Consider the following 13199-nt stretch of genomic DNA (forward strand, 5'->3'; position numbering starts at 1 on the left):
TAAGTGTTGTGGATTGGTGATTTATTTTTCATATAACTATATACTGTGGAAGATTTCAGGTATTTGTTTGATTTAAGTGGCACTTGAAGAAATTACCGAGAAATATTTGTGTTGAACCAAAATTAGCTAGACTTACGTTTGAATGCGGAATAATTTGTTTTGTTTGTATTCTTTGTTTTTGATTAAATACTTGTTTTCATTTACATGACCATTTTTAAATTTTATATTTAATAGAGAAGTCAAATCCGCAGTTACAATAACGGTATAATATATCATGCAACAACCTTGGAACAATGTCTCAGCTGGCCTCCACGGTGATTGATTTGACACTTAGCATATCTTGGTATATGGTTGTACATATCAAGAAAATATCACTCTTAACCAGTAGTCTTAATATTGGACTAAGAAAGAAATTGGTCAAGTGCTATATATGGAGCATTGGATTGTATGGTTCAGAGACTGGGACATTACCGAAGTCAGAGAAGAAATATTTAGAGAGCTTCGAAATGTGATGTTGGAGCAAGATGGAGAAGATAAAATGAACAGAAAGAGTAAAAACAATGTTTTTAACAAAAATTTTAGGAATGATCAAAAAAGCATCAAAAGATTGCGATCTTGGCCAATAATTAGTTTTTGGATCAGGGGCTGCAAAATTGTTGAACGGTCCCTAAATCGAGTTTTTTGTATTTTCTACAGAATAAGCACATAGTTTGGGTTTGGCTACCCTATATGTAGTTCTTCAGATATAAGGTGTACAAGAAAAATTTTGATTTAAATATATGGGATCTTTTGATTTAAAGAGATAAGAGAAAAGAGAACGCTTTTAGCCAGCATCCTTTGTAGAAAGGCCAATTGGATTGGACTTAACTAGAAGAAATTGTCTTGTTCATACTGCCATAGAAGGAAAGTAAGGATTAGGAAAAGAACACGACTGATCGATGATTTGAAAGATAGGAGATAATATTGGGAGTTAAAAGAGGAAGCTAGAGATGAGAAACGCGAAAGAAACATTTCCAGGCAAAAAGTACCAGAACATACCAAAGGCAGAATACTTAATAATAATAATAATAATAATAATAATAATAATAATAATAATAATAATAATAATAATAATAATAATATCTGTCAAATAAACCTTGTTTTCTCCTTATAAAAACTGGCATTCTACCAGTGTATCATAAAAATTAAAACCGAGTGTGGTGTTAAGTATGACAAAACTAAACATTTCTAAATTTTCAATAACACAAAATAAAGAAACAACACTTACTCTCTTTTTCGTCACCCTGCAAAGCCACATAATATGCTTCTTGAGAATTCCATGCGAAAGCAACTCCTACAATGACCACATCACCAAAAGAAAGACTTATTACTGGTTCTTTTTTGCTTGTTGGCTTGTTGCGACGTATTCCTAACACTTTGGCTCCTATTTTCTTAGTTGGTGACTCCATTTTCTTTGCACAAGCGATAGAGACCGCATATTTTTTACGCTTGGATAATTCAGTTGTGAAGTTCTGATAAGTCACCTTGTTTTCGCAAACATTAATTATATTAAAAGGCTGTGAAGATTCTTTCTTCTCTGCATCTTGTTCCTGCTTATTTGAAATGGGATCTTTAGTTTGATTTTTAACGTTAGAAAGGGTACTTCTTTTTGTATATTTAGCATCAATAATTCGCGATGATTTCAGCTTAACAGTCTCATCTAATGAAGAGTCTAATATTTCATCGTCTTTATCTTCTTCTAAATCTTGTTTGATTTCTTCTTTTCTAGAAGAGAGTTTTCTCTGATCTAATCGAGCAGATCTTCGACTGCCTTTAAGGTTAGATATCTGAAATTTCGTAACAAGGCTTTTCTCACTACAAAGTTTGTCATTTGATTTCTTCCGAGACTCGTCATTTTCTTTCAATTTCTTAACTGGAGTCTCGTTTACATGTGATTTATTGTAGTTGTCATTTGCTTTTAACTCAGAATTCTTGCGAGATTCACCATTTTCTTTAAATTTCTTAACTGGAGTCTCGTTTTCGTGTGACTTATTGTGATTGTCATTTGCTTTCAACTCAGAATTCTTCCAAGATTCATAATTTTCTTTAAATTTCTTAACTGGAGATTCATTTTCGTCTGCTTTATTCTGGTTATCATTTGCTTCCGATTCACAGTTTGAATTTTCTGATACATTATTTTTACTTATCTTCCTCTTGGTGGGATCAGGTTTCCTGGTTGTCACTTTAATTTTTCTTCTACTTTTTCTTTTCGGTTCATTTTCTGTAATTGAGCTTTCAAGTTCACTTTTGTCTGATGCTGAATCCTTATTTGGTTTCTCTTCATCATTTATACACGCTTCTGGAGTACAGTCTATGTCCATGTAAGTGTTGAAAGCTCGATCTAGAAAAGAATCTGTGATCACATCATCATAATCTGTACTTAGAATAGGACTTTTTACAGGTGTTTCTTCGTTATGTTTAGTATCTGCAGTTTTATCTGATTTGTCATTGTTTTTTGCAGGATTGCTCCGTATTTTATCAATAATTACGTTTTCAGAGTTTATATTACAATTTGCGGATGGAAGAGTAGAACTGCTCTTAATTACTTCTTTACAGATTTCTTTTTCAGTAATGTTATTTGATTGTTTTGTGTTATCTATAGGAGAACTAGATAGTTCAATAGGCTGAGCTAGGCCCAAGCTGCAAGATTTGTTCCTATCCTCAAAATACTTTTTAAACTCCGTGGACGATTGAACATTATCCTCCCTTTTCTGAATACACATAATATCTGAGGCTTTGACAAAATTTCCAATATTACTATTATTATTATTATTAGCCTGATTCTGATCGCTAGTCTGTTCGAGTGGTTTCATATCACTTTGTTTAAGTGTTTCAAACGATCCATCCAGAACGTGACCAAGCTGAGTGTCTACAAGAAAACTATCTCCAAACAAACTTGGACTCTTTCCCGAAGCCAAACTGTTGGGCGAATCTTGGAATATCGGTGATAAACATTCGGCACTTTCTCTATTTGAAGTACTCGTTCTATTCTTTGAAGACGCCGGAGTTTTACTGTCTGTTACAGGGGACAAGAATTGTTCTTTAAATTTCTTCAGCGAAAGACGACTTCTGTCACTGGGACTTGATGTATTTGCAACTTCTTTAGTTTCTAAGTTCAACTGAGGTTGTAGAACTTCTTTCTGTAGACAAGATATTTCTTTATCATTTTCTTTGACATTTAATGACGCTACTGGAGACGATAGATCAACCTTTTCAGCAACGCTTTTGTCTTGCAGTTTTAATGGTGGCTTTGGAGGAGATACTTCTTCACTTTCTTTGTTAATAGTTTCTTGTTCAATTTCGGAACACATACTATTTCGATTTTCATCACAAGAGTCAATATGTATTGTTGAATCTTGAGTATTAGTATCATTCTGTGTTTTAGAAGTATTATTTTCAGTTGATTCTGCTTCTTTTTTCTCCCATTTTACATCTTCAATCCCAAGTTCTTTCTGAAAAGTAAATAAAATATATTAAAAATACACAAATAAATACATAACCAAAACTGAATAATACGAGACGCATCCAGAAAGTAAGTTCTCAAAGTGTCCCAAAATGGCATGAATAGTCAGAACGGGACGCCTTGCGCAGGCGTGGACAAGGAACAAGTGCCAATAATCTAGCGCGAGGGCACTTGTGTGAAGTCAGTTGTGAGAGAACTGTGGTACCGTAAACATGGCTTTGCGCAGTCTCCCGCCGAGTTCGAGGTGTACGCGGTATCTAAGTTTCTCCACGACAAAAAGTCAGCGTCAGAGATCCGCCGGCAGTTGTGTGAAATGTATGGACCGAATATCATGAGTGAAGGAATGGTAAGAAAATGGCGCACAAAATTCAAAGCAGGCCACACGAATGTGCACCACGAACATCATAGTGGCCGACCGTCCATTGTTACGCCTGAATATTAGTGCAAAGTGCGGAGCAAGCAATTCTGCAGAACTGGCGTTCTGCACAACGTCCTACTCTCGTTTAGTGTTCGCAGATCTCCCATTCCGTGCTGTATGAGAGTATCACTCAGCAACTGTTCGTCCTTGGCGGCAAACTTTTTGCTATAGATATACAGAAGCTGATGCCAGGATAGTGCGTATATTGAAAAGTACGTTATATATCACTAACTCCATAGTAATAAAACCATTTTCTTATGTTGCTTGTTTTTGTTTGTTTTGAGTTTAAAGTTCTACGATTATGCCTGGGCAGCTAAGGGAGACGTGGACCTACTGATTATAGTGAATCCGAACCACCTTTTTCGTTCAACTATAACCCCACCGGGAATCGAACTCAGGACCACGCAAACCAAAGGCAAGCGTGCTAGTCACTTGGGCAAACGCGGGTCTTGCTTGTGTTTAATTTTACAGTCCATTGTAACTTACTTTCTAGATGTGCCTTAGAACAATAATAAAGACTGATAACAAATAAAGAAAATTTACGTTTAACGCTAAATGTATTAAGCATTTTATTGTTTCTTACATTTTTAAATAGTATAGTTTAACCTACATTAAGTGAAAACCTGTATCCAACGGAAATAAAGCGTCGTACCAAGCGATTCTGTCATAGACAGGACTTTTACTGTGTATTTTTAAATTTGATGATTTATGGGAGCATAGGACACAAATAAGAAACTAAACTTGATTATTGTATAGAGTTACGGTACTGTAGTCGGTACGGTGTGCCAACCAAACGGAATTTCTGGTGGAAGGAAGATTTATTTTACCATTTTACCCTTGTTGGAATGTGGCTCGAGTTCATCCAGCCTCTATATCGATATTTCGGAAAATGTCCGTTGAATATTCTGAACAGCCAGCAACTTTATGGGGAACTTCATGTGATCTGTCTCTGTAGAAACTTGGATCTTTTTTCCCCAAGAGCTTGGGACTTGAGAAACAATTACCAAGGTATTATTCCACGTGTAGCTAGATTAGGCAACCATATTCTGGCATGCAATGTTACTCTATATGCAGGGTTTGAAGTAGAAAAAAAAGCAGAAGCGGTATGTTTTATTATGATTTTGGCTCGATATATCGGCTAACTGAATGTTGGAATACAGTGAGTGTATGTTTGCCTAAAAGAGTGCATTTCTATTTACATAATGGCTCAAAACCATGGAGGAGCTTCTCCGCAGTTATGTGGGAGGGGGTAGGAAAAGGCTTTGCCCACGTTCCGAACTCTGAGAATAATTTTAAAAAATATCCCCTTATGTTGTGTTATAGATAATTAGCTAGGTATACACAAAAATGCTCAAAAACCAGTTTTTATATTAACAATTTTTAAACAATTTGCCGCAGGACAACTTCCGACACGCACATACATAAGAAAGAAACAATTGAATATGACACGTCAAAATATAAACTGGGCGAACTTCTTTTGTAGACACCTTTCTAAAACAAAAGGTAGGAAAAAGGTAACAAAAATGTCGGCGTTGTATCTTAAAAATTATTTCTACATAAGAAATAATATATTTGTACATGCGAAGCGATTTGTCAATTACTGTGTTTAAAAATGGATTTATTGAACGTGTATTAGTACCCACTTTCCAGTGACGGTATGTCTTGATCACTGAAAAACCAGAGTGGTATGTCTTCATTGCTGAAAAACCAGAGGCGGGAAGTCATACCACCTCATACCGTCTCACTTCGACTACGAAGCGCATGTCAAAAGAAAGGACCGATTACTTTTAAAGTGAACTAACAAAACTGACGAGGCTTTGAGTGTGCAAAAGCATGCTTTACATTATGCCTGCAACATCAGTGTGTAGTTGCGTATGTACGTGTAGCAATAAGTTGAAACGGTTACCGTTATAGAAAAATCTCGCCAAATGTAAAGTAAGGTTTATGAACCAATTTGTCAACGCAAAAGGATAGAATACAGCTGATATCCATCGGTACTTCTATGCCATACGGATCAACAGTAATGAGTGAAGATAAGGCAAGGTAAGGAAATAAGCCCGCGCTTTTCGATGTTATGGCATAAACGTGTTTTTCTGATTCATGACAACGCCCGCTCACACACACACACTATTGCGACTATTCAAAACTTCCGATGGGTACTTTCTTTAAGATATTCTCCTGATCCTGCCCCTAGTAATTTTTTTCCATCACCTGAAAAGGTAGCTTGCTTCTCAACAATAACAGTGAATCCTCAAGATTTGGCGGTAGATTTCGACACAGAGAGTCTATGAAAACGTGCGCCACGATGCCAAAAATGCTTGGAATTTCATAGTAGCTACGTAGAAAAATAGCCAAAGTATGTACTTCTGTAACATCAATAATAAATTTTTTCTTCTCTTCTCTTTCACTTTCTTTATTTCAACAACCAATCATCTATTCGTTTCTAACATACGTCTTATACTACATACTATAGCTGATCCACGACAGCATCATCTTGAAATGAACTGAACACATACTTGCTAGCCAGGCTCTTTAGTTGTATTACGAAAAATGCTGTTCTCTGGTCCATTTATTGTGAAACTTAACGTATTCTTCATATAGTTTGACAATTACGGATATTTTTTACGAAATCTTTATAAGAATGGTCTCATACCTTACAAGGTAATAAATGTTTATCGCACTCATGTGAGTTTGTGGAAAAGAACATGTCCGTAGATTTTCTCGGGGTTTCCTCCCACATTCCTTCATAATTAATTACATTTATTAGTAATTTTTCTCTTCTAGCCTACACGGCATAATCGTGGGACGTAAAACTACAAATTTTATTTCATTTTTTAAACTTCCATCAAGGTTGCATACACTGTATGTCTTAATGTCGATATTAAGGTAGAAACATTTTTGTTAGACTGAATTCCATTAGATATGCAAAACAGATGAAACCGCTCGAAATATGTCTCCATGCCTTCTTTATCTGCATCAAAATTAGCAGAAAGAAACAGTTTTTAATCATTTTGTAACCTGAGCAGTTGCTTCCAATATTAATATACTTCCTCAGCTCCAGTGGGTTTCTATCTTACAATATATGTCGCCACATAGATACAACTAATCAACATTATATCTGGCAGATCATTTATTATTTGAAATAACTATTTACCATCTAACATATATAACACATGTGTCATACCACATACAAGTTGGAGAAAACAATACCAGTTACTGGTATTGTAATCTCAAATGCTGAAGAACTAAACAAAGGACTGGAAAAAATGAAATGAAATATTTCAATTTTACGTCCCATGGTTATGCCATGTAGGCTAAAGAAGACGGTGTGGCCCCGCGTGGCGAAGTCGCTAACGATATCTACTTTGGTCCGAGGTTCGATTCTCGGTGCGGACACTCGGTCGAAAAAGTGTAACAGCTTTTTCAGGCCAGTTATTTTGAATGTGATTTATCCTGGGTTTCCTTCATTCACACCAGACAAATGACGGGATGGGACCTAACATAATGTTCCCAGGCCGTGTCCTTCTTTCCCCTTTATTGGATAGTGTGCTCACCGACGAACGTCATCCCTCATACGTGACGGGCTAACATGCCCGCACATGTCAAAAGCTCAGAAATCTAATTGCTAACTCCCCCTAAATAAGACGATGATGATAAGAAATGGTGGAAGGAAACGAAGGAACCCTGAAAAAATCCACTCACACGGTGTTTGTCCACCACAAAGCTCACTTGGCGCAAACTGGGATCGAACCAGAGACCCACGCACCAGAGGTGAACGCTCTAGCCCTAAGCCACCGCGCCCCACAAAGGATTGGAACTTGTCTAAATAAACATTGTGTTAACGACCTCAACAAATTAAAACTTTTAAAAGCAATTACGCATTATGCGATTTTTTTTAACACTTCTTGACGTACAGTATGTCTTTCCTTCTTCTCTGGTCCCTATATAATGTTTCTTCAAAGAAACACGAATCTTATTAGTTTGAAAATCTGTAAGTTTTACGTTCCACGGTTATACTGGCTAGGCTAAAGCAGACGGTGATGACGACAAATAAATGGAATGGTAGAATGAAGAGGGGAAGGAAACCGGAGAACCCCGAGAAAACCCACGCACACGGTGTTTGTCCACAACAAAGTCCACTTGGCGCAAGCTGGGATCGAACCAGGGACCCCATGCACCAGAGGTGAATACTCTATCATTGAGCCACCGCGGCCGTGAACTATGTAAACAATTTTTAAAAACATTTCGTTAAGTGTTTCTGAAAAAAATCGGATGGTTTCTACGGTCTGACTATAAATCCCGTGTAGCTTGAAACGCAGTTGTTTCTTGCAGAAAGACAAAAATGCTAAGTGCAAGATACTTCTACATTTGATCACCACACTTTTAATCCACAGGCCACCACTATTCGACTGTATATCGTACCTGCAAAAAACTTCTGGCTTCTTGAACTAGCATTTCTGCTGCTTCTCGCTCTGTTAATCCATGCATTCCCATGATCCATATAGCTTTCATTTTTTTACGTTGGGCTGTATCATACTTGCTTTCACCATCAAGCTCTTTACCACTAAAAGAAATAAATATAATAAAATAAATAAATGAAAATAAAATTATATAATATTTAAGTACCACTCTGAAGCGATAACATTAAGGTTTTGAAAGTGATAACAGAATAGGAATATAAACTTAGCTTTCATGCGAAATATTGAAAATAATTTCTTCAAATATTTCACCTAACAATCGCATGCACGGTCAGGAGTCCGAAAATGTTAAAGCTTTTAGCTGAAAAAACTTCATAGTAAAGTAATTCTAATCTGCATATAATTACAACGCCCATTAACAACACACTGTTAGTTAAAGCAGCACTATGTTTTTTTTTTCCCTCCCTTATGTTCGTTTAGGTTTCATTTAACTTACTGTCTTGTAAACTTGTTGAAAATAAACGAAGAAGAAAACACATAGGTATTATGATAACAGAAACGCTAAATATGAAAATAGGTAATATAGTGAAATCAGATTGAAAAGGAGTTCTATTTCCCAAACCAATTAAGCCTTTTAGAATACAATCATAAAGTGTAACACTGAAGCCATTTAGAAAACAATAAAAAATATAACAATGAAACATTTTAGAAAACAATCACAAAGTATAACACTGAAGCCATTTAGAAAACAATAAAAAATATAACAATGAAGCATTTTAGAAAACAATCACAAAGTATAACACTGAAGCCTTTTAGAAAACAAACACAAAATATAACACTAAAGCTTTCTAGAGTACAATCGCAAGTGTAACACTGAAGCTTTTCAGGAAACAATTACAAAGTGTAACACTGAACCCTTTTAGAACTAATAATGAAATTCCAAGCTCGAGGCTCAAGACAGAGACAAAGTATTGAGTTCAAGATTTTAATGACTGACGCTGAGTCCAGATCCTGCATTCGATTGAGACTAACATGATCATCTCCCTAGTCCGAATTAGTTTCGAAGACTAGACGTTAAAGTCAAAAGTCTAAATAGTGTCACGTGATACTGCTTTCGTACGAAATGTCTACGTGTGATACAGTGAGTCGATCTCCGATGTACATGTCTTTACAGACACGGAAACACATTTTTAGTTTGCCTAATGTTTACTCGGTAAACAAATCAGTAGAATTACAATTCTTTGGCAAAGAACGGCTCTACAAATAGGCACAGAGCCTATAAAATAAGTAAAATAGAGACATTTTTATTTTGAAACCTGTTAGCGGGAGATGGTAATAGAGACGACAGCGGTGCAACTTGTAGGGTACATGGCAATTACGGCCCCCATCTTGAATGCAAGTTCGAAATTTCAATTGGGCACGTCACACATCAAGTAGCACCGTCGTGAGCTCAGGAATCCAAAGGTGCAGTTGTTTCTTTCACAGCTTGCATAGTTTACAATCAAAGTTTGAAAATGAAATGAAAGGAAATCTTCTCAGTTTAATGTCCCACAATTATGCCAAGGCAAGTGAATGATGATGGAAGAAACGGTGAAATGAGAGTGTGAGAGGAAACAGCAGCACCCCGAAAAAACCAACGGACACGATGTTATCCATCACAAACTTACTTGGCCGGGTATCGAACCAAGGGCCCCGTGCACCAGAGGTAAGCGCTCTACCAGTGTGCCACCATGCCCTCCAATGGAAGACTGAAAAATTTCACTGTTATTGACAGAATCTTTTACAGGTGGTATATGATGCCTCTGAGAAAGGAACATAAGATGGGAATCATCCTAATATCCGAGGAACAGTTTCAGACATTGCAGAGGACTACAACAGATGGTATCCAGAAAGAAATCCAGTAACACACAGCACGATCGCGTACGTGATCCCAAATTCCGAGAAACTGGTACTATGGAAGATGGCACGTAGTGGCGACGAAAAACTATCACCAATGAGACAGCAACGACGATTCTAATATCATTTGTGAAGAGTCGCAAACGCAATATTCATCTTACTCACTGGAAAATGGTATCAGCCAGTCCTCCATTCTCCGAATATTGCGTATATGCTGGCATCCTTATAAGCTGCACAAGCAACATAAACTAAATGAGAATTACCTAGAGTGACAGAGAGAGTTCTGCACATGGGCTATGAACCAATACGAACTGATTCTTTGTTTACACGTTGCATACTCTTCAGCGATGAGGACTGTTTCTCTGTGAGTAGGGGAGGCCAATCGGCATAACTGACAATACTGGTGTGACAGTAGTCCGAACTCAGATTGATTCGAGTAATTAACACAGTGCTGCAAAGGTAATGGTGTGGTGTGGCATATGGGACTTGCATCATTGGTCTATTTTTCACTGACACTGACTTAACGGCGCAAAAGTTATTGACGCTCATGCTATGAAATTTCGCGACCTTTTTCGTGACTTTTCTTTCCCAAATCATAAAATATAGTAACATTCTCAAGAGTGAATTTGGGTGTGAATTGGGCCGAATTTTCATGCATGCGATAGAAGCGCGCTTTGCTTGCAATTTGGTAGCGTCTAAAGCCGACCATAGACATTTTTGAATTTCGACATTTTCATAGAACAACAATTTCCAATCTATACTTATGTTTGTACAGATAATAAAAATCATGACCCAAAAGTTAAATTTCGTGACTTTTTCTTGACTTTCATGACCGTTTTCTGATTTCGTGACTTTTTCATGACTTTCGTGACCGATAGACACGCTGGGGAACAAGTGTTTCCTTCCCTTCTAAACAGAGACGGCAACTTTCCTTCTTATTTTCAGCACGATAGGGTCTCTTCCCACTATGGCAATGGTGTGCATCAGTGACTCGAGGCACAACTCCTAGGGAAGTGGATTAGGTCCCTGTCGAATGGTCTCAAGATCACTTGACCTTACACCCCTTGATTTCCAAAGGCATGACCATCTCAAGTACTTTGTCTATGCTGAGAAACCTCATGATATAAGGCATGTAAAGCAATGCATTTAGCATGAGTGTGATCATATTTCTACTAAAATAAAATTGGCGCATATAAGGATTTAGAGACTTCACGCTAGATTGAATTGTAGTCTTCATCGCGTGAAGAACACGAGGGAGAAAGAGGGAATGCAAACAGTACTTTTAGGTGGGTTGCTCAATATATGTTTTCCTAAGCTGTAATCTATATATATATTAAGATACATTTATAAAGTATACATACATGTGTAGGGTTCTTCCTCACCTCTCTACATAATTCCCATTAAGATTCAGGTATTTATCTCATCGTTACAACAATTTGTTCAAACCCTTTACAAAAATTTGGGGTCTGGCTATTTAACACTCTCCTCACATTTTGTTTCACTTCCTCATCAGCAGTTGACACGAGATCAAGTCGTTTTTGTCGAACCTAAACTCTTCTTCAGGGAAATGGAATTCGACATAAGCGACCTGGTCGCTTCTTCTTGACGGTAACGCCCACCTCCATTCAGCACGCAAACAAGACACAAGATTGAAGAATTAGGGTGGGTACGGCTACTCCACTTTCCACACAGCCTCAATTTAGCGTCCATCTTTTTTCGGTGTTAAAGTCTACATTGCAAGGTGAACGTTTCGAAGCATCAAGTGAAGCGGAAGGTAAGGAGAGTGCTACATAACCAAAGCCCTGATTTTTTGCAAAGGGATCAGAAAAAATTGATGCAGCGGTGAGACAAATGCCTGAATCTCAATGAGCATCATGTGGAGAACTGAGGAAGGATCCACCTATATATGTAGGTACAGTTTACAAATGTATATTAAAAGTGTTTTTATAGCTTAGGGAAACATATATTAAACGACTCATGTAGTTTGATCATGAAACTTGAAGACGCCACCATCATTGAAATTCTGGAGATGAATAACTGGTGCAAATGCTTTCCGAGGAAATTGCTGATTTCGAGCCAATTTTTGGGTCTTTTAATGATCACGTATATATAAAAAAAAATGTTTCTTATAATTATGTTAAGATGATAATTAAAACTAAAAGCAAAAAACGGTTAATTTAAAACTTTAAAACAGCAGTTATCTATATAGTTATCAGAGGTATTATGGACAAAATGAAACAAAATGCAAGAAACTAAAGGGTACATTGGAGTACGTATGGTGCAATTGTCAAGAGGCTAGGGCTAACCTGGTTAGCAGTACATGATATTGGTATAAGGCACTGAGTGTGCACGAAAACTGGAGTGCTTGGATTCACTAGTTTAAAGCTGGATTGACCTGGGTTTCTGAAGATAGGTTTCTGAAGTTACGCATTTTGTAACTTACAAGCATGCTCAATCGCAAGAAGAGGTTGTGAATTCGGCCATAGCACATGATATTGATTCACTGACAAGAACATCCCTAATTATTCACCAGCTGAAATTCTGGATAGCAACTAACATATGCTGCCCTCAAACGTAAAAATATTTTATATTACAAAGAATTTTTGCAACTTCAATATCACATTTATGTTCAAATCTTTCAGTTTAACGTCCCACGGTTATGCCCTTTAGGTTAGGAGAGACGGATGATTATGGCACGTGAATCATGATGGAATTGGGAATGTGGTAGAAAACTGGAGTACCTCGAAAAACCCACGAACACAATGTTGTCCATCACACTTGAGGGGGATCGAACCAGGTACCCCTACGTACCAGAGGTAAGAGTTCTACCATTGAGCCACCGCCCCCCCACCTCATATATATATCTTAGCTGTGTTTAACTTCCTTCATATTAACAGATATTATGCATTTAAGTCTAGCTTAATTTGAATATAGAATAATATATTAACCATATCTATTGAGATAA

At 37.1% G+C, this 13199-nt stretch overlaps 1 protein-coding gene across 2 annotated transcripts in view; it reads right to left on the minus strand.

The window, feature by feature from the left end:
• PolQ (DNA polymerase theta) overlaps positions 1–13199 on the minus strand; it is a 176809-nt gene that overhangs the window by 88586 nt on the left and 75024 nt on the right. For both annotated transcript variants that reach the window (XM_081732418.1, XM_081732413.1), the window contains exons 17-18: positions 8343–8484; positions 1268–3491 (exon numbers count right to left, since the gene is read on the minus strand). In XM_081732418.1, coding sequence (XP_081588544.1) covers positions 1268–3491; positions 8343–8484 — 2366 coding nt within the window. The remainder of the gene's footprint in view (positions 1–1267; positions 3492–8342; positions 8485–13199) is intronic.

Source organism: Thermobia domestica, chromosome 1 (assembly GCF_964235325.1).
Source record: "Thermobia domestica chromosome 1, izTheDome1.hap1.1, whole genome shotgun sequence".
NCBI lineage: Eukaryota > Metazoa > Arthropoda > Insecta > Zygentoma > Lepismatidae > Thermobia > Thermobia domestica.